Consider the following 24,102-nt stretch of genomic DNA (forward strand, 5'->3'; position numbering starts at 1 on the left):
AGCCTTATCAAATAATCACAGTAACCTTTAAACATATTAATATAAAATAAAGCTTGTTTCAACTGAATATTAATATACAACGTTAAGTTAAAATTGTTATTCAGGCTTGTAATTAATTTTATTGATACAATTCTATACGATTAGTGTAATTAATGTTTATATACCTAAATTCAACTTTGTATACAGCTAAATAACTTTTGGATCGGTTTTGCCTTTTATCCTTTTTTCAACCTTCAAAACGTTGTTGCTATTTTGCTGTAAATAGTAACAGTTATTAAAACATTAAAAAGGACCCATTAGAATTTAGTTCTTTTTAAGAATGAAAATGCTACACAGTAATGTTATGTTGCATCGATCGGAACCAGCGGCACTTTGCAGAGGCACAATGTTTGGTATATATTTGCCCAATCTTTGAAGTACCAAGTCAATCCAAACCAATTTTTGAAAGCTGTTTTAATAAAAATATAATATACTTTATCTGTGACTTGTTTTGGAGTAAATAAAACATTATTTAGACAAGAAATGTTATTACACTGAATTCTTTCTGAAATATATTTGGCACTACACTCGATCTATTTAACACTATAGAAGAAGTTAGTTATACTTCCAGGAAATAATAGTCATTTTAGTTGCGTTAGTGTAGTAAATGTTTGCGAATTTAGTAATATATGGTGATAAATAACAGGTCAATTGAAAATTCCCCGGCCTACCATAGTAAAACAAATTTTTTTGGCAAAATTAGCTTTTTTTTATTGAACATAATTCTCTTAAAGGGTGATACACTGATTATAGCGACCCTCCAACTTTTTGATGCCATATTTGTAGTACGTTTTGTCCTTTGCTTCAAATTAGGCCTCAGTTTCAGCGATCACCTCTTCATTCGACGAGCATTCTTTTGAGATCTGAGAACAGAAAATAGTCGCTGGGGGCTATCTCTGGAGAATACGATGGATGAGGAAGCAATTCGAAGCACAATTCATGGATTTTTGGCATCGTTTTCACTGACTTGTGACATGGTGCATTGTCTTGGTGGAGCAGCACTTTCTTTTTCTTCAAAGGCGGCCGTTTTTCGGCGATTTCGCCCTTCAAACGGCTCAATAATGTTATGTAATAGTCGCTGTTGATGGTCCTTTCTTTTTCAAGGTAGTCATTGTAAATTATTCCGTGCGCATCCCAAAATACATACATCATAACGTCATTTGATCATCTACGCTCCGAATCACCAACTCCTCGTTGTTTTTGTTCAAAAGTGAGCTCGCGCGGCACCCACTTTGCACAGAGCTTTCTCATACCCAAATATTCGTGAATGATATGATGTACACGTTCAGTTGATATCTTTAGAGTGCTATTTCATTCAATTTCAATGTACGGTCATACAAAATCATTTTGTGGACATTTTTAATGTTTTCTTCGGTAACAACCTCTTCTGTGCGTCCACTGCGTTTACCGTCTTCGGTGCTCATTTCACCACGTCTACACTTAGCATACCAATCCTTGATGGTTGATTTTCCCAGGGCAGTGTCCGGAAATTCGGCATTAAGCCAAGTTTTATTTAGCAATATTTTATCACCACGCAATATTCCTTTTCATCCATTTTTTCACAATAACAAAAGTTACTTCCCTCAAAATGCTATAATCTACAAACTAATGATCCGACACCTGTCAAATTTATACACGCATCTTGTGAGGGTTAGGGCTAACTAAAAACATATTGATTCAATTCCAGTAGCGCCATTTAATGTGTCAGGTCAGGGACTTTTCAATTGACCTGTGATACGTTAAAAATACAATTTATTATTAAGTTACACTATGTGAAATATTACTTTCAGTTGCAATTGTTAATTTTGCTTTTTTTATTTCAAATGAGGAGAATTAAAACCATTAGAGCTATATATTTTTTGCTTGAAGGACACGTAAAGAAATATTTTTTAACTAAGATATTTTGAATACATTTCTCATACTTTTAATACTTTATAAGATAGAAATTATATATCAATTAGCATTAATGTTTTATCCGTCTTTAATAAAACATATCTACTGTTTCTATTGTGAATTTATAACGATCCGACGGTTATTAAAGAGATGTGTAATGACATAATTAGGTGGGTGTAAACTATTTCGATTTTTCACATGGGAAGTGCTATTCTAAAGATAAAATATCGCAGCGGAAAGATAAATCACAACGCCCGCTTCTCTCCCAGATAAAGACCATGCCGCGGGGTAACCTTTGAACTATCCGATGGGGTCTGGATGATTTACTGCGACCGGAGAGCGTGCAAGTCCTCAACTTTTGGAGGTGTATTAAAAATTTATATAAAAGTAGATAATTTATGTGTGAAGTAATAGATAGAAGATAGAGATTGAAACTGTCTCGTGATAAAGGATGATTTATGCGGTGCTTTTTGCCGGGTAAGAATAGCGTTTATTAAATTGTAGAAATTTGTAACCTCTTGATATCTGTCATTGTTATTGGTGGGACGCTACAATATATTGATTATTATGATTTATATATTAACTGATTTGTTTGATTGATTTAGATCGACTTGCTCTGTTCAGTTAACTGTTGTTGTATCTTAGAGTCTGGTTAAACGTAATAAATACAAATAAGAGAAAGTGTACGTTCGAAATATATTGAGTTTGCTTGTTGCTATAAAATAGTGTGTAATATTGTTGTCTCGATTTTTTAGAGTTACAGAAATTACTTGGACTGGCAATTCTATATTTTACATTTATTTTTTATTTGTATTGAATAATTGTTGATTCCATTTATCATCATAACCATAAAGTGATACCAATCGACACTCTCAAAAACAATTGGATATTGCAACATATAAAAGCTTCACATCGATAAGTTCTTGTCATTTGTAGTTTTGTATGGTGAATTAAATCAGTAGAAATGTCACACTTCAATTTGTAGGCGCGTGTTTCGTATTTGATAGTGATTTGTCGTTCGACCACTCTACCTCTTTTACTCTGTTAAGAGCAAACAATATAATTTTATTTATTTAATTTCTGTAAGAACTGATATGATGATAGATGTGTTCGGTTGCCATGTAATACCTATGGGTAAATTTTATTCAACATTGTGCCCAGTGAGCAATAAGTATTCTTATAAAGTCTATATAAGAGTACTAATCAGGTGTGATGGCCGTAAACTTTTTAGTTTACGCACTTCACTATTATCAGGCACATTTAGCTGATTGCCAAGTACATTGAGGTGAACTGTCACTCTTTATAAGTAGTTAAACTTTAAATTACATTCCTTATGCATTTTAAAGGGACGTCGCGTTGTATCACTTCATTAAAGACGAACTTGTTACTCTTTACTTTTTAGAACTATTATTTGAGGAATACTTTAAATTTGCTATGAATACCCATATTGATTTGTACAGTAATATATTATTGTGTAAGATTAACTTTGACACTGAAGATATAAAATGGAATTAATTTAATGTCTAGATATAGTAAAAAAAGTTCTCTATTATTGATTTACTAGTTAATATTAATCTTATCCCTAAATATTTAATTGATGTCATATTTAAATAGCTATCAGTAGTAATTGTTTATAAATATTTAACATTTTTACCCGTGCGAAATATCGCAACATTTTGATTATGTGAAACAATAATACTAACTGCTTTACCTGTTGAAATTTTCAACAAATAGCGAAAGTATAGTACAAAGATCTGAAGTAGAAATATAACCCTCTGGAGGCAGGTGTTTAAGTGTTGAATTTACGGCACCGCAAGGAAATCAGATCCCCACAGGATTTCATTATTATTTTATTCTTGTTATCTAACCACGATAAACTTCTCACAATAACCAGAGCGAAGATTGACACTTTGTTTTTATTGCTATGGTGCAATATCAAGTAATGAGCACCAATTTAAAAGAAAGCAGCCATATATTTTAATTTTAAATTTGCTCTTTATTGCATTGCGGGAAAAGTTAAAGGATGTTGTTTTATTTTAAAAAGTTAATATTTGTCCACTTTTACGATCAGCCTTAACTGGTTAAAATAATGAAAGCCTTATGATGTTATTGTTCTTGGTGTAAACAGCTGTAGTGCCGTTCTTTTTATTTATAAGTATTGAAGTCAAAATTAAATCAGCCAATCAACAGTTTGTCTTTTTTAATTCACAATAAGGTTACGAAACTCAAATAACTTGTAGGATCAATATGTGTGTGAATACAAACTAATAACAGTCAACTTTTATGTCTCTCAGAGAATTTACAAATATGATCACAAAAAGGTCACTCTTATGTAATACAATCTTTAGTTTAATTTAAAAAATAATGTAAAAAGGCCTCAATTGTAGAGGTGTACTTATTCTTATACAGCAATAAAATATCGAGTGGTAGAGTTGAGTCAATGAGAATGTATGAACTACCAAATTGAATATTATTGACATTTAATAACGTGTTAGCAACAATAAAACCAACAATATTTGGTAGCCATTTATAATTGGTGTCATTACTTTTCTTCAGAAATTAAGAAGCAGTGAAAAGAGATAACAGACTCCATAAAAGATAGAGTATCTATCTGATGGTCAGATTATGCCATTATTAAGATGAAAAAATTTTGCTTAAAAGGAATATTTTATATTGTTTAGTCTGTAGAGAGTAGCATACTTTTTGGGTACCTTTATCTACCGAAAAATATTATGTAACTCAAAACAATCAAAGGAAAATGTTATAAAGAAAAAATAATATTTAAAAAATGTATTCGAGAGAATTCATAATCCTAGTATTTAGTAAGTAAATTAAAATATTACATATCATGATGTCGGGGTGATGGACTCGAACTTGGAAACGGCTTCCACGGTAACATTTATTGTTTATTACTGGATTCAATCAGATAAAATAAAGATCTTATATAAAGAGTACATTTTCGGTGACATACAATCCCAAGAAACTTAAAGAAAATAGCGATTATCGCTGCAATGTATTAGACAAGTTAAGTTATTATAGTCATTATTACTGTATTTGTTTTAGGTCTATTTCTTTCTCAAAGAAGGACAAGTCGAAACCATCAAAGGAAAGCGGGGATAAAAACGGAGAAGTCAAGGAAGTCGCCGAAGAGGTAAGTAACTGAAACTATCCTGAAAAATGCGGTTTTCTTTTCGTACCAAATGTGAAGCGAGAAAGAGAGAAGGAAAAGAACGGAACAAGTTTCTAAATATTTTATACGACGGTTCAAAGTTAAAGTTGGATTTATAGTCGCCAAGCTGGCTGGCTAGACATTACGACTGTACCGTTAACAAAAAGCCGACGGTCTGGGTCCAATTTTTCTGGATTTATTTGAATCGTGGTTTATTTAGTTAGATTTTCTGATATATAAGGCTACAAGTGTTAAATATGCTATCATCACAACAGGGCTTTATTCTCTCATGTTTTGAGTTAAATCATGTAGAAACCTATTTATTTGGTGATTACATTGTTATGGCGTTTTATCAATAGTCGCATTTTGTTCTCGATAATCGCTATTAGCTAAAATGCAGTAATTCTTTCAAATAAATAACTGTTGAATTTGGGCATTTTTGCAGCAGAAGATAATATTTAAGCTGCTCTCAAACATGATAATCGCTATTAGCTAAAATGCTGTAATTCTTTTAAATAAATAACCGTCGAATTTGGACATTTTTTGCAGCAGAAGATAACATTTAAGCTGCTCTCGAACATGATGTAATAAAATTTTATTTGAAATTTTGATTTTTGAAGAGTTGAAACTTTTAGTTTGCTTCGATTTTCCAAATGTAGCATCATCCCAAGGCGCCTACGTATGTTTATTTTTACTTAAAGAATTCTTTAGAACCACATTTGAATGCTCAAGTTATTACTTGCTATATAAGTTATAATTTTGTGCCAGCATCTGCTCATAGCTATTACAAGTAACCAAGGTATAGTATCCTATGATCATGTATCTCCTTGAGTTATTGACAACTAGTACTTCGTTACCAAATTAATACAAACACTTCCTGATATATTGAGGTATATTCAAATGCTTGACCAAATTATCGATGAATAAATGTCTAATTATTTTGGATTTTCGATTTTGTTCATAACAATCCAATACAAATGTCGATATCAGAAATATTTATTATGGCGTATGTATAGTAATTACTATTTTCAGTCAAATGCACGGTTCGACTGTTTTTTTTTCCATTCGTAATGTCAGACAAAGATGTAGGAATTCTTGTCTGTATAAAATGTGAGATAGGAAAGGACGGAGATAAATGCTTAGAGCTGTTAATTTTAAATGTCTTTATATTCTCCAATGGTAGTATAAGCGAGACAGAGATGTATATATATATTCATTCTCGTGATGACTTTAAAAAAGAAAAGGAAAACTAAATTACTAATTTCTATTAACATGTAATAAATAATATAATTTTAAAGTAGGATTACTTTTATACTGAATGTTCTGTGGATTTGTAAAAAGGAATGGAATAATAACAGCACAAATGTTCTATCGTGTTTTAATATATTAATTGCTATTTTAAATAACATAGCATAATAAATATAAATAGTACAATACAACTTAAACAGAACCTAAAAACCTAAAAACTAAAATGTTCAATAACCATAACTACTAAATAAAATGTAAACGTATACCTATTCATTAAAAAATCTAATCCATGATGAACCTAAAAATGATCGTACAATAGCTACCAGACCCTTTTTAAATAAAAGTTTTATTTTTTTTTGAACGGAAATATTTTTAAATTACTGTTCAGGGATATTGTCATGTTCAACTTATCTCCCGTGAGGCGATTTCTTCGATCGTTAATTATTTGCCCAGATTTTGGAAACTCGTTCCGAGGGGACAGATGTTGCGGATATAGAGGAATATTTTACGTGTAACTGATATAATTCAGGTAGTGTCATTTTATGGGTTTGTCAAGAATCCAATGGGTTTTCTAAACGCCCAATAAATTGCATTTCCACATACTGTAAAGTCTTGGTCAGTAGTTGTGTCTTGAATTTCGAGTTGTGGAACTATATTTATATTTTTTGAAGTTAGAATGGAAGATTATTTGCAATACCAAATCCTGTTTTTTTAAATCTAGGATTTAAAAATTTGGATTTCCCGCATATCGTGTTCATTTCTAAAACTGTCTTTTATTGACGACACCTAATAGACAATTTTGTAATTTTTTTCCCATTCACTTGTGAAAATCCTGGATTTGATGGAATGTTGCAGTTCTCTTATTAACCGTATAACTAAAGAGATCGTGGGATATCTTTCACCAGATAACTCGGTGGTCATTATTTCAATGGGCTTTAAAAGTTGAACACATTCTGTTAAGATAGTCCATTCGTCAACAAATAAAAACAGTAGTGCTCTTCTTAATAGCCATTAAAATAAATGGTTGAATAGTAAAGTAGAGTTTTCCTATCAGAAAATGTATTTATTACAAATATTTAATATACTTTATTCACCCCTTTACCATTAATATTTTTAAAAGAAATTTAACAACTGCTACTGCAAAAAATTCTTCAAATCTTTTAGAATCTATGGAATTTCTGAAACCTTTGGAACCTAATTTTAGTTTTCAATATTTTGGGAAAAAAGTTTCGACAAACAAAAACCTTGGACAAAAATCGTGAAAGTTTAAGATAAAGGTAAGATACCAGTCAAAAGTATCTTAACTATTTATCATTTACAATTTTTTTTTGCCCTCGAAAACTAGCGTTCCAAAATGCTGCTATGCTATATTAATTTACAATATATAGTAGTTATTCACAAGCAAACTACAAAAAACATAAAACCACATATATTACATATAAATCTATATAAGCATAAATCCGGCGCATTACGTTGAAGGTCGTGGCTAGGACGAGAAGGCCAGAACGTAAAAAATCAGTCGAATAGTAAATAGTAATAAAATCAGTCGGACCGAAAATAGCGACTGAAAACAGTCACTAGTAAAAACAGTCGAACCAAAAATAGCGACTGAAACAGTCGATAGTAAAAAGTAGTCAATTACTAAACAGTCGATAGTCGATTTCAGTCGATTGTTTCCAACACTACTTTAAATATTGTTATATAATGTTTAACCTTTTAACCTAATTTATTTCGATGATCAACTAAGGTTAACTGTACACATATAATCACATATTATATATTTACACAAATTTTATTCGAGACTTCTATCTTAGGCCATAAATCATTTGTAAACAAATCAATTAGCTAGATAAAGGCACCCACTAAACCGTTAAGAAATCGAAGTAACTGTCGAAAAACGTTACAAAAAGTTGGGGGAATAGCAGTCGAAATCCTGGGAGAATCACGGTATAAGAACATTAGAGGAAAGCTAGTGTAATGTCAATGCCATGATTTATAGTCTTTTTTTCGAGTTCCCCTCTTTGAAACATTGCCGAAAAACGAATGGTATGTGCAATAATTGGAATATATATAATGGCTTACTAGTACTAATAATTTTTTGCGTGTGGAATCATGAAGAAAAAAATTAATTTATAATTAATGTTATTACTTACTGGTATATTCAGGCATTGCTTCAATAAATTTGTTTACTAAGCTCTAAGAAATTTCGTTTCAAATTTTCAAACAGGCAATTAAGCCGGCTTGGTGGTGCAGTGGTAAAGGCGATGGGACGGACCTCATACTGTTGCGATAGCCGGGGGTTCGAATCCTGGTGGGGCATGGTCGTAAATTTATGTTTGTGATTGTTTAAAATTTGTGAATGTTCTAGGCAAGAGTGTAAAATCCGACAAGGAAAATTATCCCAGTGACGCCAGTAACCAGGCTGGGTAAGACCGGATGTCTTCTGGGATGATTTCTAAAGTTGGTCACTCGCCAGTCGGTAGGCTTAATGCGTGGAGGACCGTGGTTCGGAGCCCACGTTAAACTGTAGGTCAAGTCCAGATAAATCCATAGTTGGTAAAAGGAGACTTTAAAATATATATAAATAAACAGGCAAATAAACTCTTAATCGTTCTTTTATTTGACTTATATCTGAACTCTGCAGTAGGTTTAATTTACAAGCCAAAGGTTGTTCTCAGCGCAGTGTCTGTATTCATTAGATACTCCAAACGATTTATAGCCTCTGTTGCTACTTAGATGTGGATGGTTGTGAACTAATTTATGACTTTTTACACTTCGAATAGCACTTCTTTTTTTGCTTGACAAGCAATGAAGCCACAATGAGAAGGTTTGAGATGACATTTTCAGTCAATTCGTCTGGTAGCCATTTTCCCTCCTTTTGAATATTTCACTTCGCATGTAAACCTCTGGAAATAGTTGATTCGTCAACTGGTAAGGTATTTGAATGTTCTTTAAGAGTTTGAGCTGGGTTTTTCTATAATAAATCTTGAAATTCATTGTCTTTGCACTGTCGGCGCTCCAGGCTGTTCTGTGTCATTGACTTCAAAATCATCACTTTTATATTAGTATAACTAAAACCGACAGTTCGAATATGGTGGAGCAACATTACCATAAGTTTTAAAAGTGTTAGATGTGGCAGCAGATTTCTTAAAATCAACCAACAAAAGTAATGACTGTGAAAAATACAATTTTAACATTTCCATGATTAGTTCCATATTTTTTTTGTAGGGAAATGTCTAAACGATCATCGAATTTAATAGCTGGAGTAGATTATTTAATACTTGTATACATTGATATTTCGCATTTTCATCAATAAATATCGCTGACCAAAGCCCTCACAAAAATTTAATAATACATAATCACGAGTTCGAATTCCACAGAACATGGATGGTTATCATCGTAAATGTCTCTGGACAAAAATGTAAAATCCGACAAGGAATAATCAACCCATTACAGTCACTGGCCAGTTAGTAGGTTTAAGGCGAGGACTGTGGTTCGGAGCCTATGTTAAGATATACGTTCTATGATGAACACTAGCCGGCAAAAGAGTTTAAAATATAACAAAATAAAATTATTCCTTTCCAATCTAGTTATAAAATCACTATGAAAACAGCATATGCAGATGTTAATTTTATTTAGCGCACTTAGATCTAATAAAAAATGTTTCAATGTTTTAATTAATGAGTTATGTAAATGAGCTCTTTCAACGGAGGCCTTTTGTAGAGGGAAATACTTGTAGACATGAATGAGCCGGGTTATTACAGTGACAAATTTAAGGAAATTAAAGCTTGGGGGGTTCTGATGAAATAGGGTGACATTCTCACTGTCCATTCCCCCAGTTTAATACGCTGAATAAGCTCATTTGCGTTTGAACATTTTCAACTTTGAAATATTTCGAAACGGGCTCAGCGGCGAGTTTCGAAGTAAAATAAATTGGTGAAAATGGGTGTTTTATGTAAAGGACAGTATCGATAAATTTGTGATATCAGGCAATCGTTAAATTATTTAATAACCGATATGATTGCGAGCATCGGATATATTTTAATTAATTAAAACAGCCGCAGGATATATTCATTAGTAATACCGCAGTTATCATAGCTTTATGCATATTTTTTAAAAAATGTAATAATAATCGCTAAATATAATCGTATTATCTTACTGTATATTAAAATAATGAATAATAATTATTTGTGACGAAATCCATCCAGGTTATTTTTTGATAGGCTAATAAATCATAATTAATTTAAATATTTTGTTATATTTAATATAACTTCAAATTGATTGATATTAACAGGTTAAATGAATGTATCTCCTTATTTAGTCTCAATACATCAAAAAACAAACCAGACTTATTAGTCATTCAGTTTATGTCTCTGAAATGAGTAATTAAAATAATGCAGATGTTATTACACTCATTAGAAATGTTTATATTAATTGTAGTTGTAATTTTTATATTTCATTTTGATGTGATATTCTGCAACTTTCTCAATGCAATTTGTCTTCTATGTAGTTTTTATATACTTTGTAAAATTTACACATAAAGATTGTACAATTTGTAACTTATAAGTTTCTTTTCCTTCTTATGGAGCTTGATATAAAATCCACAGCCACTACAGCATTAGATAATGGGATTTTATTTAAAGGTATTAGTATGGACACATTTTAGGTACATATTGAAAGTTTTATTTACTTCGATTATTCTAGTTTATATTCTTAAATAAGTTTTATATGCTAGTATTTTTTCCTAGCCGCTAAAAGCATCAAGGACTATGTAATATTTTAAATGAATATTTTAAATTGTTCTTATATTGACATATTTTACATCAGGTCTTCTATGATTCTGAATCTCCTAGCGTTATCGACTATCATTACCATATGAATACTATGAAATCCTGAAATGAGTATTTAAAATAATTCAGATGATGGCTAATATATAGTCCACATCAATTTCATTTGTATGAAGGTTTAATTTTTATAATTATTAATTATATAATTTTGACGTGACAATCGGTAAATTATTTAGTATAATTTGTCTTCTGCCCAGATTTTTACATTCACAAAAACTAGTTTTGTTTCGAAATATTGTATCTTTACTTCTAAACTATTTTTTATATTAATTAAATACATTTTTCTTACTTTTGTATTATCTGTTTGGTCTGGATTCACTGTTTCTAATGTATTAGATAGTATTTATGATACTGAAGCATCTCTGTAATTAAGCAGAAAACTTCTGTGAAAGTGTGAAAATTCTGCTATTTTCCTCATATATTAGTTGCCTCTTAGCGTTTTACTTTATATTTAAATTTAGATCTTTTTTCTTTATTATTAATTTATGCTTAGACTGACTTGTTCTAGTTCCAATTTCCATAATTGCAGTTCAGCCATCGATATGCCAATGATAATATGATGATATGGCCTTTCTTCATCTTTGATGCATCTAATTTTTTGTTTCGATTTTCCACACACAGTAGAGATATTGACTTGATTGATTTATTAAAAATTCAATGTTCTAATTTATGAACTAATTTATTTTTTCTTCATTATTTCTCAGTTGAATAGGGATACAATTCTTTCATAGTATGTATTATGTGTTAATGACGTTTTTGGTCAAAATCACTGATTTTGTAATGTTAGTTGTATCTTATTTTTTCACAGGGTCCCTCTTCCTACCCCAATGAAGAAATATATTTAATTTCCGGCATATATTTGGCTTAGTTTCTTTATACTTATTTATTACTATAGAATCTAGAGTTCGTATCATACTGTCATAAAAAATATGACACTGTCAACACTGTATGTATAATTCCGAACATTGAATAGAAATGAAGAAGCCATTGATGGCGTATACTTACTTGTTTTTATAGTTTTTTATTTCTGAAAATATTCTATGTAACATATATTAAGCTACTATACTATATAATGCGTAATAGTGTTTTAATAATTTTTGTCTTTGATAAAAGATGGTACTGTAAGTTGTAAGATGTACTGTTCGTTATGTCATCACCAAGAGAGTTGAGTCTAGCACTATGATTTTCAATCAACACAATTTTTTTTCTGTGTTGCTTCCAATCTGTTAAAGCAATAAATATTATTGTACGTACATTTTTGAATATAAAAGAAATTAATGAAAATATATTCGTTTTACAGAAAGGAGATATTTCAAGAATTTATTTTCAGAATATATTGAACGAACTGGTATTATTTATTATGGCGGCCGTTTTGTCTTTGTGTATTTTTAGTATAAACCATCATAATGATTGAGTGTTACCGTAATATTTGGTGAGCTTAGTTACGAAGCCCTAAAGTAATTTTTTACACCCATAAAGAACACTGACGGTTCTGACGACCGTCATTCTTCAGTTTACACAAAATTTTATTTACCTTCTTTTATATTCTGTACACATAAAATATGTTCACCTCAAACACAATATAATTCCTCAAAATCCTTGATAAAATCTTATGAAAACAAAAAGCATTCACCGTCGTAAAGACGAGGATAATCTCCAAATGGTTTAGCACAATTTTATTAAGGGGGCGAGGAAAAAATAAAGATGGAGAAAACAAAAAGTAAATAATTTCGTTTCAAGCTTACCGTCTTCGCTTTTTTCTTTGTAAGACGGATGGATCAATCAGTCATTTTGTCTTTTCTTTTCTGTTGTAATTTTTGTGTACAGTAATTCGGAATTTAATTGTTTGACATTGTGGTTTGCGATTCTCTTCTATCAGTTGTTTTTTTACTTATTTCATTTGTTCTATTTGAAACAAACAGTGTTAACGTGAGTCCGTGATTATAAAAAGCTTGAAATAAAGTTTAGTTTACATTAAAGTACCCTGTTCTTCATTTTGAAAATGTACAGCTTTGTGGAAAGCGTTTTACATTTGAAATAGTTATTCAATGTAGAATCAGTATTGTTTTTATATAATTGTATATTAGAATCACAAGAACAATATTTTATTACGTTAAATAAAACAGTAAACTCCACGTCATCCGAATTGATGATGTCAAAATGTTGCAATGTTGCCGCACCATCTCTGAGTTTTAGTTCATTTTGGCTTTGACATATAACAAAATTCTAATCTAAATAAAATATTTAAACAAAAATATTGTTATCAAATATAATTTATTTTAACATTATAGTAAATCTAATGCATATAGTATCGAAGGACTTTAAACTACAATTAAGTACACAGTTATAATAGTTTGTAGGTTAGGATTATGTTTAATTATATGTACATTTAATTCTTCTCCGTACCACCTATGAATTAGAGCTCTAGGCGCGTTTTTTTTTGTAGTTGTATCCCTTGGAGGCCTAATCCACCTAACTTAACTTTCATTAGAGAGAAATATTTACCTTTTACGATTAGTTCTTGTTTCTTTCTTGTATAGTGAAGTCATTCTGATATCAGTTAGTTTGTTCTGTTACTACCTATATACATTTTTCTTGTGCTTATAAAATCTTTCCTGTATTTCATCAGCATTGAATTATAATCCAATATTCAGAAAGTTTCATTAAAGTGAATAAATAAGCTGTTAATCCAATCTATCTAACATTTGTTCACAATTCCATCAAATGGGCTCTATAGTTTTTCTTTTGAAGACCAAACGCAACATTTGTCGTAATAAAAAAATTGAGGCAATCTAGCATGCCTATTATAACAGTAATTATTATTTTAATCAAATACAGATTCAAACACCGCCTTACTTCCTTGTCTTAGAAATACTTTATTATATATAATTATTTATTGGTTTTTATCCTTTGTCTCATCCTGAATATCGGAATACAAAAGTTTTCTTATACTTTCTTTGAATTCCAATTATACATTTTCCAAATCAAATTGGCAACATCTGCGAAATGCTAAACATCTTTCGCTTCCGAAGGTGAACAAGAATAACCTTAAATTTAAACAACAGTCTTGTCAGTTATTGATTTACTTTCGTGTCAAAACTTTTCTGTATATGGAATTACGAATTTTAAATTTAAATGGCAGCTCTCAGTTTCCTTTTGTGGAATATTTTCTTGATAAACTTTTTGTTATTAATTTTTAATTCTCTGAATTCCTAACATCAGTATTAGTCTTTGTTACAAACGAACATTTCGTTATCGTGAAATACTAATTTAATATGCATTAAATGTTGGCGTATAATTTAAAAATGTACGTTTGTTAAAAGTGTGATATTTTGTTTAATATTAAGCTATACATGACATCTCAACATTCTTATTTATGATGAATTAATATTGAAAATATTGTATAGATTAGATAACAAATCAGACATTGAAAGCAATACTTTGATTTGTGTGTTTAGGTGTTGTAGTTGTTTAGATTTAAGTAGCTTATCATTTCAAGAATTACTGAAAATCGCTGAAAATATGTATCCAGTTGAAATATATCCTAATTGGTATAATTAATAATTGGTCTTTGTAGCTCAAATTAAATAAAAATTGGATTATTTCGTAACTATAATGTATATATTATTAGAACATCGATGTAATTCAAGATACTATTATTCTTCCTTATATGTAATTGGTGACATGATGGCGGAGGCGCCGATGTATATGGAATATGTTATTTCTTTTTGCGATTTTACCGTTTCATTAAAATTTACTGGCCGTGAGCAAAATTGGGTATTCAACGAAAAATAAACATTATTACCGTTTGTTGATACAGTAATCATGACAGTGTATTGAAAACGTTTCTGGTTATAATCCTCATGTTGATCGCGTTTCGCTGCGACCTGAACGGGTCGCAAACCTGCTGCCGACGGCCGTCCTGCCTGCAACAACTGGCGGTTCGAGATCGGTGCACGGAACAGTTAGTCCGTGTCCAATGTTGCCAACTTCATGATGCTTAATTCGTTTATCTTTGCGGACCTATCACTTTGTCATTTGGTCGGGTTCATGAACTGCATATTCAATTTTGCACTTGCACTGTCCAGGTTTGAAGAGGATATTTCGTACTAAAATTGTTTATAAAATGTCCAAAATCCTCAATACAGGTAGTTACTAATTTTATTTCTGTATTTGTCATAAATATTTTATTACCATTCAAAATCAAATTTTTTAAAATAATACACAACCCACAGTTATTAACTACAATTTTAAAGGGTTGTGTACTGTAGAACTCATACAGTATGTCATTAGGAATGTAGAATTTACTTCTGTATTAGAATCTTGGAACAGGAACTTTAGTATTCATATATAGGACTTCATCACACTTCTTCAATATATTTATTCCGTAAACTTTTAAAAAATCGAGTATATCGAAATATGCAGCCTGATCTTACATCTTCAAGCAATGAAATTAATTTTATCTAATCATAAATACTAATTAGTAATAAAACGTAGGGAGTGTTAATCAGTCTGTTCGTGAGTATTCAACCATTTAAACTCAGAAGCGTGAAAGTGCTTTAAATGTAAATGTAATCATAATTATACCGCATTTTGCACAAATATTATAAAAGCGTTACCTCTACAATATTCATTGCGGTGCAAGGATTATGGGAGTCCAATTCTAGTCAGCGACTTTCAACGTATACCAAAATCTTGTTTTTGGGTGAAGCTTCTTTTGATGTTAATATATATGTAAATAAGCAAAATTACTGGCGACAAGGTACAATTCGTTGTTGCATTCGTTTAAGGAAGGAGGAAGTTTGTATTTACATTAACTACTAACTATTCGTATTTCTAGATGTACTAATAGATGGTTATTGATTTCTGACGAGATAACTATTAATTTTTATTGTCAAAGAGAATGCCATCTTGAAGAAAAATTACAATTTTTACATCTAGCTGGTTCAAGAATATTAACGTGTACATTAACACTGTGCTCTGTTTCTACTCTAACACCATACTACACCATTGACAAGCCGAACTTCCTCAATATTAACAGATTGAAAAAATCTTTGTTTGTGACTGTGCGACACTTTTTTTAATATTCTGGTGTCCGTTTTTACATAACTGTTAATATCATTATTTCTGCAGTTCTACGGGGCATTAACACATTTAATACTTCGTTATGAGACCGCTGAATTATTTCCAGGTTGCTCTTCTTGGCGCAACCCTGTATGGTTTTCAGGATTTGCATATACAGCAGTACTCTATTGTATGTTGCCACGGATTTTCGTCTAAATAGAGAATACATTCTTCTAAATTTCCTTCACAGCCTCGTGTTCATTGTCAATATTTTTCAAATATGTTAGCATATGACACTTGGATATTAGAACTGATTATCTTCGTTATTTAATCCAATTGATAATTTTGTTTACCGATTTTGAAATTTCATTGCAACTTCCTTATGATCTTTACCTACAGCTCTAGCAGCAACAAAAGTTGCTGTTTGACTATTGTCCGAACACACTATCCTACGGCAGTCCCAATTTAGTTTTTTCAATTCCGAGTACGCCTCATGCTTAACCCTAAATAATCTAACCGAAATATAAAACGTTAATAATTCTGCAAACCAACTAGGTAACATTTTGCTTAATTTAAAATTAAGTTCCTCCTTCTACTTTATCGAAAGCCTTCTATATCTATAAAAACAGGAGCACAAACTCATGTTTTGATAAATTCGTACAGTCCTTAAATTTGGTCTATAGTTAAATATTTTTCTCCGTGCTGGAATTATGTTGCTATCCTCTATTATAGCTTCTGTTCTATGTATAGAATATTTTTGAATAATTGAAAATGACCGACAATAAAATTTGCGCTTTTTTCCATACATATTTTAATCTAAAAGAAGCATTATTTATGTGTAAATAAAAAAACATTATCATGTGTAAGTTTTACGATAGCTTTACCTGGAAGCTGTTTTAAATAATTAATGTTAATGTTTTTTTTTTCAGTTCCTTTGCAATTTATTTTGTAGTAGCTTTAGGATATTAAATTATTTCCATGGACATTTAATTTTTTCACCTCGCAATTTTTCTCCTGCCATAGAAATGCCAGAGAATGGAAGACAACAATATGTAATACCTAATTCATTAATAATTGAAGTAATAATCATTTCCTGGGTGTAAAAAGTAGTCAGTATAGCAATAAAAACATTTACCTGGCATTATACAGAGAATGTATTTATTGAGAACGATCGAACTGTTGAAAGGGATTTTCCCTCGGGTTGGAAGAGAATTTTCGATTTGACAACATTGCTCGGGGTGGCTGATAACACGCGCGCGGTCCACGCCGTTGCCAGGGTGACCGCCACCGCCTGAGATCGATGCTCCTGTAACACGCCGCCGTTCGCTCGCTGCCGCTGTTGCAGGAGGAGCGGCGGCCCACAGGATAACGGAAGCGCGTGGGCGTCGCAGCGAACTCGAGAGCGTCGAGATTCGTTGGTGGGAATATATTTTTTCGTTGGCTAAATTAAAGCGAAGGTTTATTTTGGACCTCAACAGTCGAAACGTCTTGGTAGAAAAATAGGCTTAATTATATTTGATGAGGATTTGCTTTGCACGGGAATATATTTCGAGATAAGGAGCGATATAAAGTTACATAGAAATGTTCGTTATAACATGACACTTCATTAATTATTTAAATTTATATTTTACTGATTTTTCTCGTAACTTCATCACAATAATCTGAATCAGTATCGCCATTTTTTTACAAAATTCAAGAGTTTCCATTAAAATAGCTCTGAATGTTGATATCCTACGGTCAAATACTGAACTTATCTTTATCTTGCCCGACGGTCATAGTTCGAATTTGTAGAAATACTACCAGACAGGTGCCATTTTGTCTAGGATCTAATATCGTTCGTACTGAGCCATCGACAGACGGAAGCTATCACTGCGATGAAAAATTGTTTCTTCCTATAGCACGGGAAAGCTTTCCTGAAATGGATTATCCCCAAATTCGATTTGTTTTAGTTGGAAATGAAAAAAGTACGGTGTAAATGTATAGGTCAATGGGGAATTATGTTGTTATGCTGGTATAGCTATAAAACGGACATAAAACTTGTAGATATATGAATATATTTTGATAGAATAGAAGTTTTTATGTTACTTAATCATAAGACTTTTTTATATATAGAGTCCGTTGTTTTATAATCATTTTCCGTATTTATATTGTTTCAAGTACTTCCACTTGATGTAATATGTAAAAGATACATTATTGAGATTAATCTTAAAATTAATTCAATAATTATTTTATCAGAGTTGATTGGTACAATATAAATTAGTCAAAATTATATTAGTTTCCACCTATTTCCATTTTTTTCCATCTAACTTGGATATCGTGTCGAAAAAACGATGTTGGTTTGCTAACAATTTAATTATCCGCCCATTCACATATTGTGAAATTGAGTACGATCAGTCAAGCCATGCTACATCGATCTAAACAAATGATGATCAGAGGTCTCTGTCTTTTAAGTATGCTGAGTGCGGCAGAATTTTCCTTTCGAGCTGCTAGAGTATACCCATCACAACTTTTTGAGAGGATAACTTTGCGTCTGATACTAATTATTGCTGGTTTTTTTTGCCAAAATACGTTGTGAAGTTTGTGCAGTTGTTCAATTGACGTCGGTAAATATCTGTAGTAACAACTTTATTCGATTATTCCAGCTACCACTATATGCACATATTCCGCTTCGCTGGCGATTTGAATGACTCTTCTGGGCTTACCCAGTTTGGCGCTTGGGATTGTCGCAGTTGATCCACTTTTAATCGCCAGTGATAGTACGCCATATAAAACTTTTTTTGCAACAGGAAACAAAATCGTGATGTTGAAACCGTTCGAAATGACATTTTTAGTCAATTCGTGATATTTCCTATTGCATGTAAATGTCTACAGATAGTTTTTAGGGATTTTGGCCAACGTGTTAACATCCAACGTAAGGTACAAATGTTTTAGTTATAATAATTTTTAGTTTTAATTATAATAGCCAACAAAAAATCTATCGATTTTCACATTTTTTAAAAGAAAACGAATGATAGTTATTCGGCTGACTTTGTATATTGTATATAGAGCATAAGATATTACATAGGGTAAAATATGACCTTTTTGATCTTTATTTGGACAACCAAAAATAATATTATGCAAAACACTAGATCAATAGGGCACCTCAATTGCTCATAATTGACAACATGAATCATATGGGTATCATCAAATATGTATCGCACATGTATCAATGTTAAAAGGGAGGTCTCCATTTTGAAGACTTAATTTAACTAAACGTAGTCTTAGAAGGAATGATGATGAACTGATATATCAACCTGAATTCTGATTACCATAAATAGTAAGCTATGTTTTATTACACATATTTTTTTAGTACAAAGACTTTTCATATCACTCTCGAAGTAATGTGACATTTTTCTCTATAATTGAAAAAAGAGCACATATACTGACATAAATATAATGTAGTTGAAGTAGTTTGCTTAAATAAACAAAATTGTGACAACTTTAAAAAATTTCTTGTCTTTTTTATTATTTCTTTAATGCAATTTTATTAGTTGTTTTACTTTTGTTCGGCCTTTGAGCATATTAATATTTTATATTTAGGAAGCTTAAATTCAAGAATAAATCTTCACTCTGCTTAGGAATTATATATAAAATATTATTTTATCTTTAATACAGGTCTGTATGTTTTTGGGTTGTGGATTAACTGACGTGGATTAGAATAATCATTCATGCGAATAGTCCGTAATAGTTTCGAGAAAGGCGACTTTCTCTGCTTTGAACATTGTCGGAAGTTATCGCAATGTGGGGAGTTTTAAATTCCAGGCAAATGACACCTGTCTGGATCCTATAGTCTGTCTCGAGGGCGAACGTGAGCTAATGGTAGTGATAAAGATAATGTGATTGTTAGCCGACGGGACATCGTAACTGTGTCATTTTAACGGTTTTCGCTTGGAATAACAGGGAAAACATCACCTGGTGTAGGGTCCATTCCATTAATATTGATTTATGTCATCGGACCACTGTTGTATTGTTTTTAAACTGACAAAATGACTCTTTATGTGCTATAAACGTATATGAAAATTATTTTCAGTTTTTTTATAGCTCTGAATAACGAGGTCCTGATTTTTTAAATATTTTTGGTTCGTTTTATTTGAAGTCCTTCTTATGATCTATAGTCTATTCGAAATAGCAGTGAATATTGAACTATAATTTAAAAATAAATTATACTTTATAACAATTTTGTTTCATTGTCTTATTTGCATTAGAATGTTGTAATATATAAAATAAACTAAAATTCAAAGTTAAATTCGGCAACATTATGACGTATTGGCGTCTAAATTTGAGGTGTCTTGAGTTCATTGTTATTTTAAGTAGACTATATATATTAATTCTACATTCGACTCGAGCAGTAACAATAATCTCTATTCCTAAGAAAGCTTTAAAAGTTATTGAATAAATAAGAATATTGAAAATACTGCTGGTATTATTACAGATTAAATAGAGAATGATTTAATTTTACTTCCTAATGATAATTTAAAATTTATATTGGTTTTATAACCATTTAACAAGTGTTAAAATATATTGTTAACTCTAATTTCAATTATTTATTCTTAATAACAGTTTTATATTACCTTTATAGTTACTTAAAAATAAATTACTTTATAGTTATATTTATCATTAAATTTTTAACGCATTGCTAAATTCGAATTTGTGATTCTATATATAGTTTCAGATATTTCCGGTCGATGACTCGAAGACGGCATTTTTGTAATTAACAAGAAATTGATATATCTTCTGAATGTATAACTTACCTATTTGTTAGCAATCTACTATTACCCAAAAAATATTAAAAAATTAAAAATATTTTTATTGATGGTTTTTAATTCATGAATTAAAGAAAAAAACTGATTGTAATCTTCCAGAGATTAATTATTACCATTCAAATTATCCAATTTTTCATGTTTTAAATTTTCAAGTTTTTCAAGTTATTATATTGTATTTTAAATGATTTTAAGATTTTCAAGCTATGAAATTTAATATGTTTAAAAATATATAGTATCTCAATAATATATTTTAACAAAGACATAAGTTTATTCTATAATAATATTTTCTGCAATATAAATATATTTTATTATTAGACACAACTGATATAATTTTACAATTTTCTATTAATCGATATTATCGGGAAAATAAATTTTATAATTGTTTGAATATAGAATACGATATTCATGCTTTGGTTTCATATATTTGTTTGTTTCTCATTAATTAGTTCTGTGATATTCATGATATATTTATTACAATACATAGAGATTTTATTATTTTATTGTTCTTGATTGCACTTTTATATTTCTGAGTTTAATATTTGCTTGTTTATTTTTAAATTTATTGGAATAAGGTGATACTTATTCCTATCTGTAATATTGTTGTAGATTTAACCTTCATTTTAAGCATGTTCTGGTTACATTTACCACCTTTTTTATTTGCTTGAATTGTAGGTTTTATCATATTCTAAAGTGATAAACGATACAAGTTAACGCAAGATACAAGAAAAAATTAACAATCTGAAGGACCAACACCTGGTTAATATAGCAGCACTCATTATCAAACGGATTAGTTGAGTCTATAACAAGGTACTCCGATTTCGTTTGATTTGCCAGCTTATAATACATCATAAAGATTATCAAAATCGGTGTATAGTCATAATAAGCCTTATTAAAAATAATGTATGCTTTAGCTAGAAAATTTAAAAATACCATACAAATAATAACAAATAAATAACATTAACAAATTAAACTTTATATTACGAAATATTGAAATTTTTCATCTATAGTGATGATGTGTGTTGGAAGCGTATTTCATCAGATTTTAATATAGTATTTTCTTTTATTTAATTTCCATCTAATTTATCCTCCAATCTTGAAGTAGTATTTGTTGGAACTGATTTTCCCATTGATTTAAACTGAATATTTTCATTTCGAAATCAGTTCGTTCTGAAATATTCTTATTTGAAGTGAGGTGAGGCCGAGACAGATTATACGGCGATTCATTTCTGTGTACTCAGGCATAATATTCAATGGGGGAGAAACGATGTTTGAACTTATCCGTTATTAATGTATACATATTGAAGTTTGTTAGTGGATTTGGTTGTTTCAGGTCGGTTATGTTCTTTAAAATTTATATTGTTACTGTGTAATATTTGACAAGTAATGTTGATCTTGTGGTATGTGTTGTTATATGGCACGATTGGAACATCGTTTGTTTGTGTTTGGTTTCATATGGAGCGAGTAAAATGTTTATAATTGAAAATTCTGATGATATTAGAGATTGGATTAGCAGTATTATTCGTACTGCCGATTCAACAAGTTCGTCAGTTCTTTCCCTTAAAATATTTTCCGAATAAATTAAAGTTAGTATTCGTTTTAATCTCTGCCTGTTTCTTAACTTATGGAAATAAAATTTCGTAAAATATGCTATAATGATCCTAAATAATGTTATTGCAGCTAGTCGTCAATAGGGGACTAATATATTGTGTATTTTATTTAGATGTCTCTTAATTTTTATAAGTTAAATCCTGTTTTGTTTTCACGTAGTATATAAGGACGCAGAAGAACAAGGAAAGTTATATCCTCTTTTGTTCCTGTATCTTTATTAATTTATGTAAATAATCGGATATATATTCGGAAACAAAAAATGAGTATCTGAGGTAACTAGAACCATTAGAATCTCTAAATTGTGTACTGTTAGTTGTAAAATTGGAAAATTAAGCGAATTAGCGTACATATGCAAAGCCTGTGGATACAAGGCACACGCTCAATGCTCAGAAAGTTATTCTATGGAATATATCCGTGATTTTGCATGTTTTTTGAAATATGATATAATTTTTTCATATGAAAATAATATTTGGTATAAGGAAAATGTTATAAATATATATTTTGTTACATATTCTTATTCTGCTTCTGGTTCTCATTACCCCTTGCTCTTTGGCAATGGGAGCCAATCTTTTTTTTAATGAGTATAATTTTTTTGCTAGATTTCTCCATCTCCACGTTGATAGGATAAACTTGACTAGTTATTAAATAATAAAAAGTAATTATTGTAAGTCGAATATTCATAGTAGACTTATATCCAATATAAATATCCATCCATAAAAGTCAATATCCAAATTCTAAGTCATGTATTGTTTTTTAGTAATTATATAAATAATGTTTTTTAGTATTTATAGTTTAGTTTATAACACGATATATATCTTTTTACTAGATACATATCACCAAAGTTTCAAACTTATTTCTTTAATATTTTGTTTTTTTACTACAACTATTTAAATTGTTAGCTTATTATTAATATAAAAGTAAAATATAAAATTGTCTTAAAACGAGAGGGTTATATTGGAGATATTGAGTTTGTGATTGAGTTTTTAAGTAGAATTAATGCGTATTCGTGTATTTTAACTATCTCAATGTTGTGTTCTCTTCTCCTAAAACATTAATAGCTCTAACTAATCATCATTAGGACATTATTCTTGGATTCCTAAATATTGGGATATTGATGTTTCTATCATAAAGTTTACTTCAATTAACGTAATAAACTCACTCATCAAAAAAGTAGACGTTTGGCCGTTATTATTAATTCATTGTTATTAATCGTTGCCGACTAAGCTATAATTTGTTTTTTAATAACTGAAAAATTAGGTATGTATCTATGCAGGGGCTTTTAATCCGCGATTTCGAAAATTCTGGAATGCGTACATCAAGCTCGAAGGACCAATTTGTAATGACCAATAAATAATGTAATTAACTGTTTATGGACTTTATTCACTATAATTTAAATTCTACGTACTCTGTGAGATGACTTATTTTCTATTCT

General features: G+C 30.4%; 1 protein-coding gene across 5 annotated transcripts in view; it reads left to right on the forward strand.

Moving 5' to 3' along the window:
- The window catches only part of Akap200 (A kinase anchor protein 200), a 272,973-nt gene that overhangs the window by 160,484 nt on the left and 88,387 nt on the right, over positions 1-24,102 (forward strand). For all 5 annotated transcript variants that reach the window (XM_076393930.1, XM_076393932.1, XM_076393927.1 and 2 more), the window contains one exon: positions 4,996-5,083. In XM_076393930.1, the coding sequence (XP_076250045.1) occupies positions 4,996-5,083 (88 nt within the window). The remainder of the gene's footprint in view (positions 1-4,995; positions 5,084-24,102) is intronic.

The sequence above is a fragment of the Rhynchophorus ferrugineus genome, unplaced genomic scaffold (genome assembly GCF_030347505.1).
Source record: "Rhynchophorus ferrugineus isolate W39M unplaced genomic scaffold, kcgeb_rfMv2 rfM2, whole genome shotgun sequence".
Classification (NCBI taxonomy): domain Eukaryota; kingdom Metazoa; phylum Arthropoda; class Insecta; order Coleoptera; family Curculionidae; genus Rhynchophorus; species Rhynchophorus ferrugineus.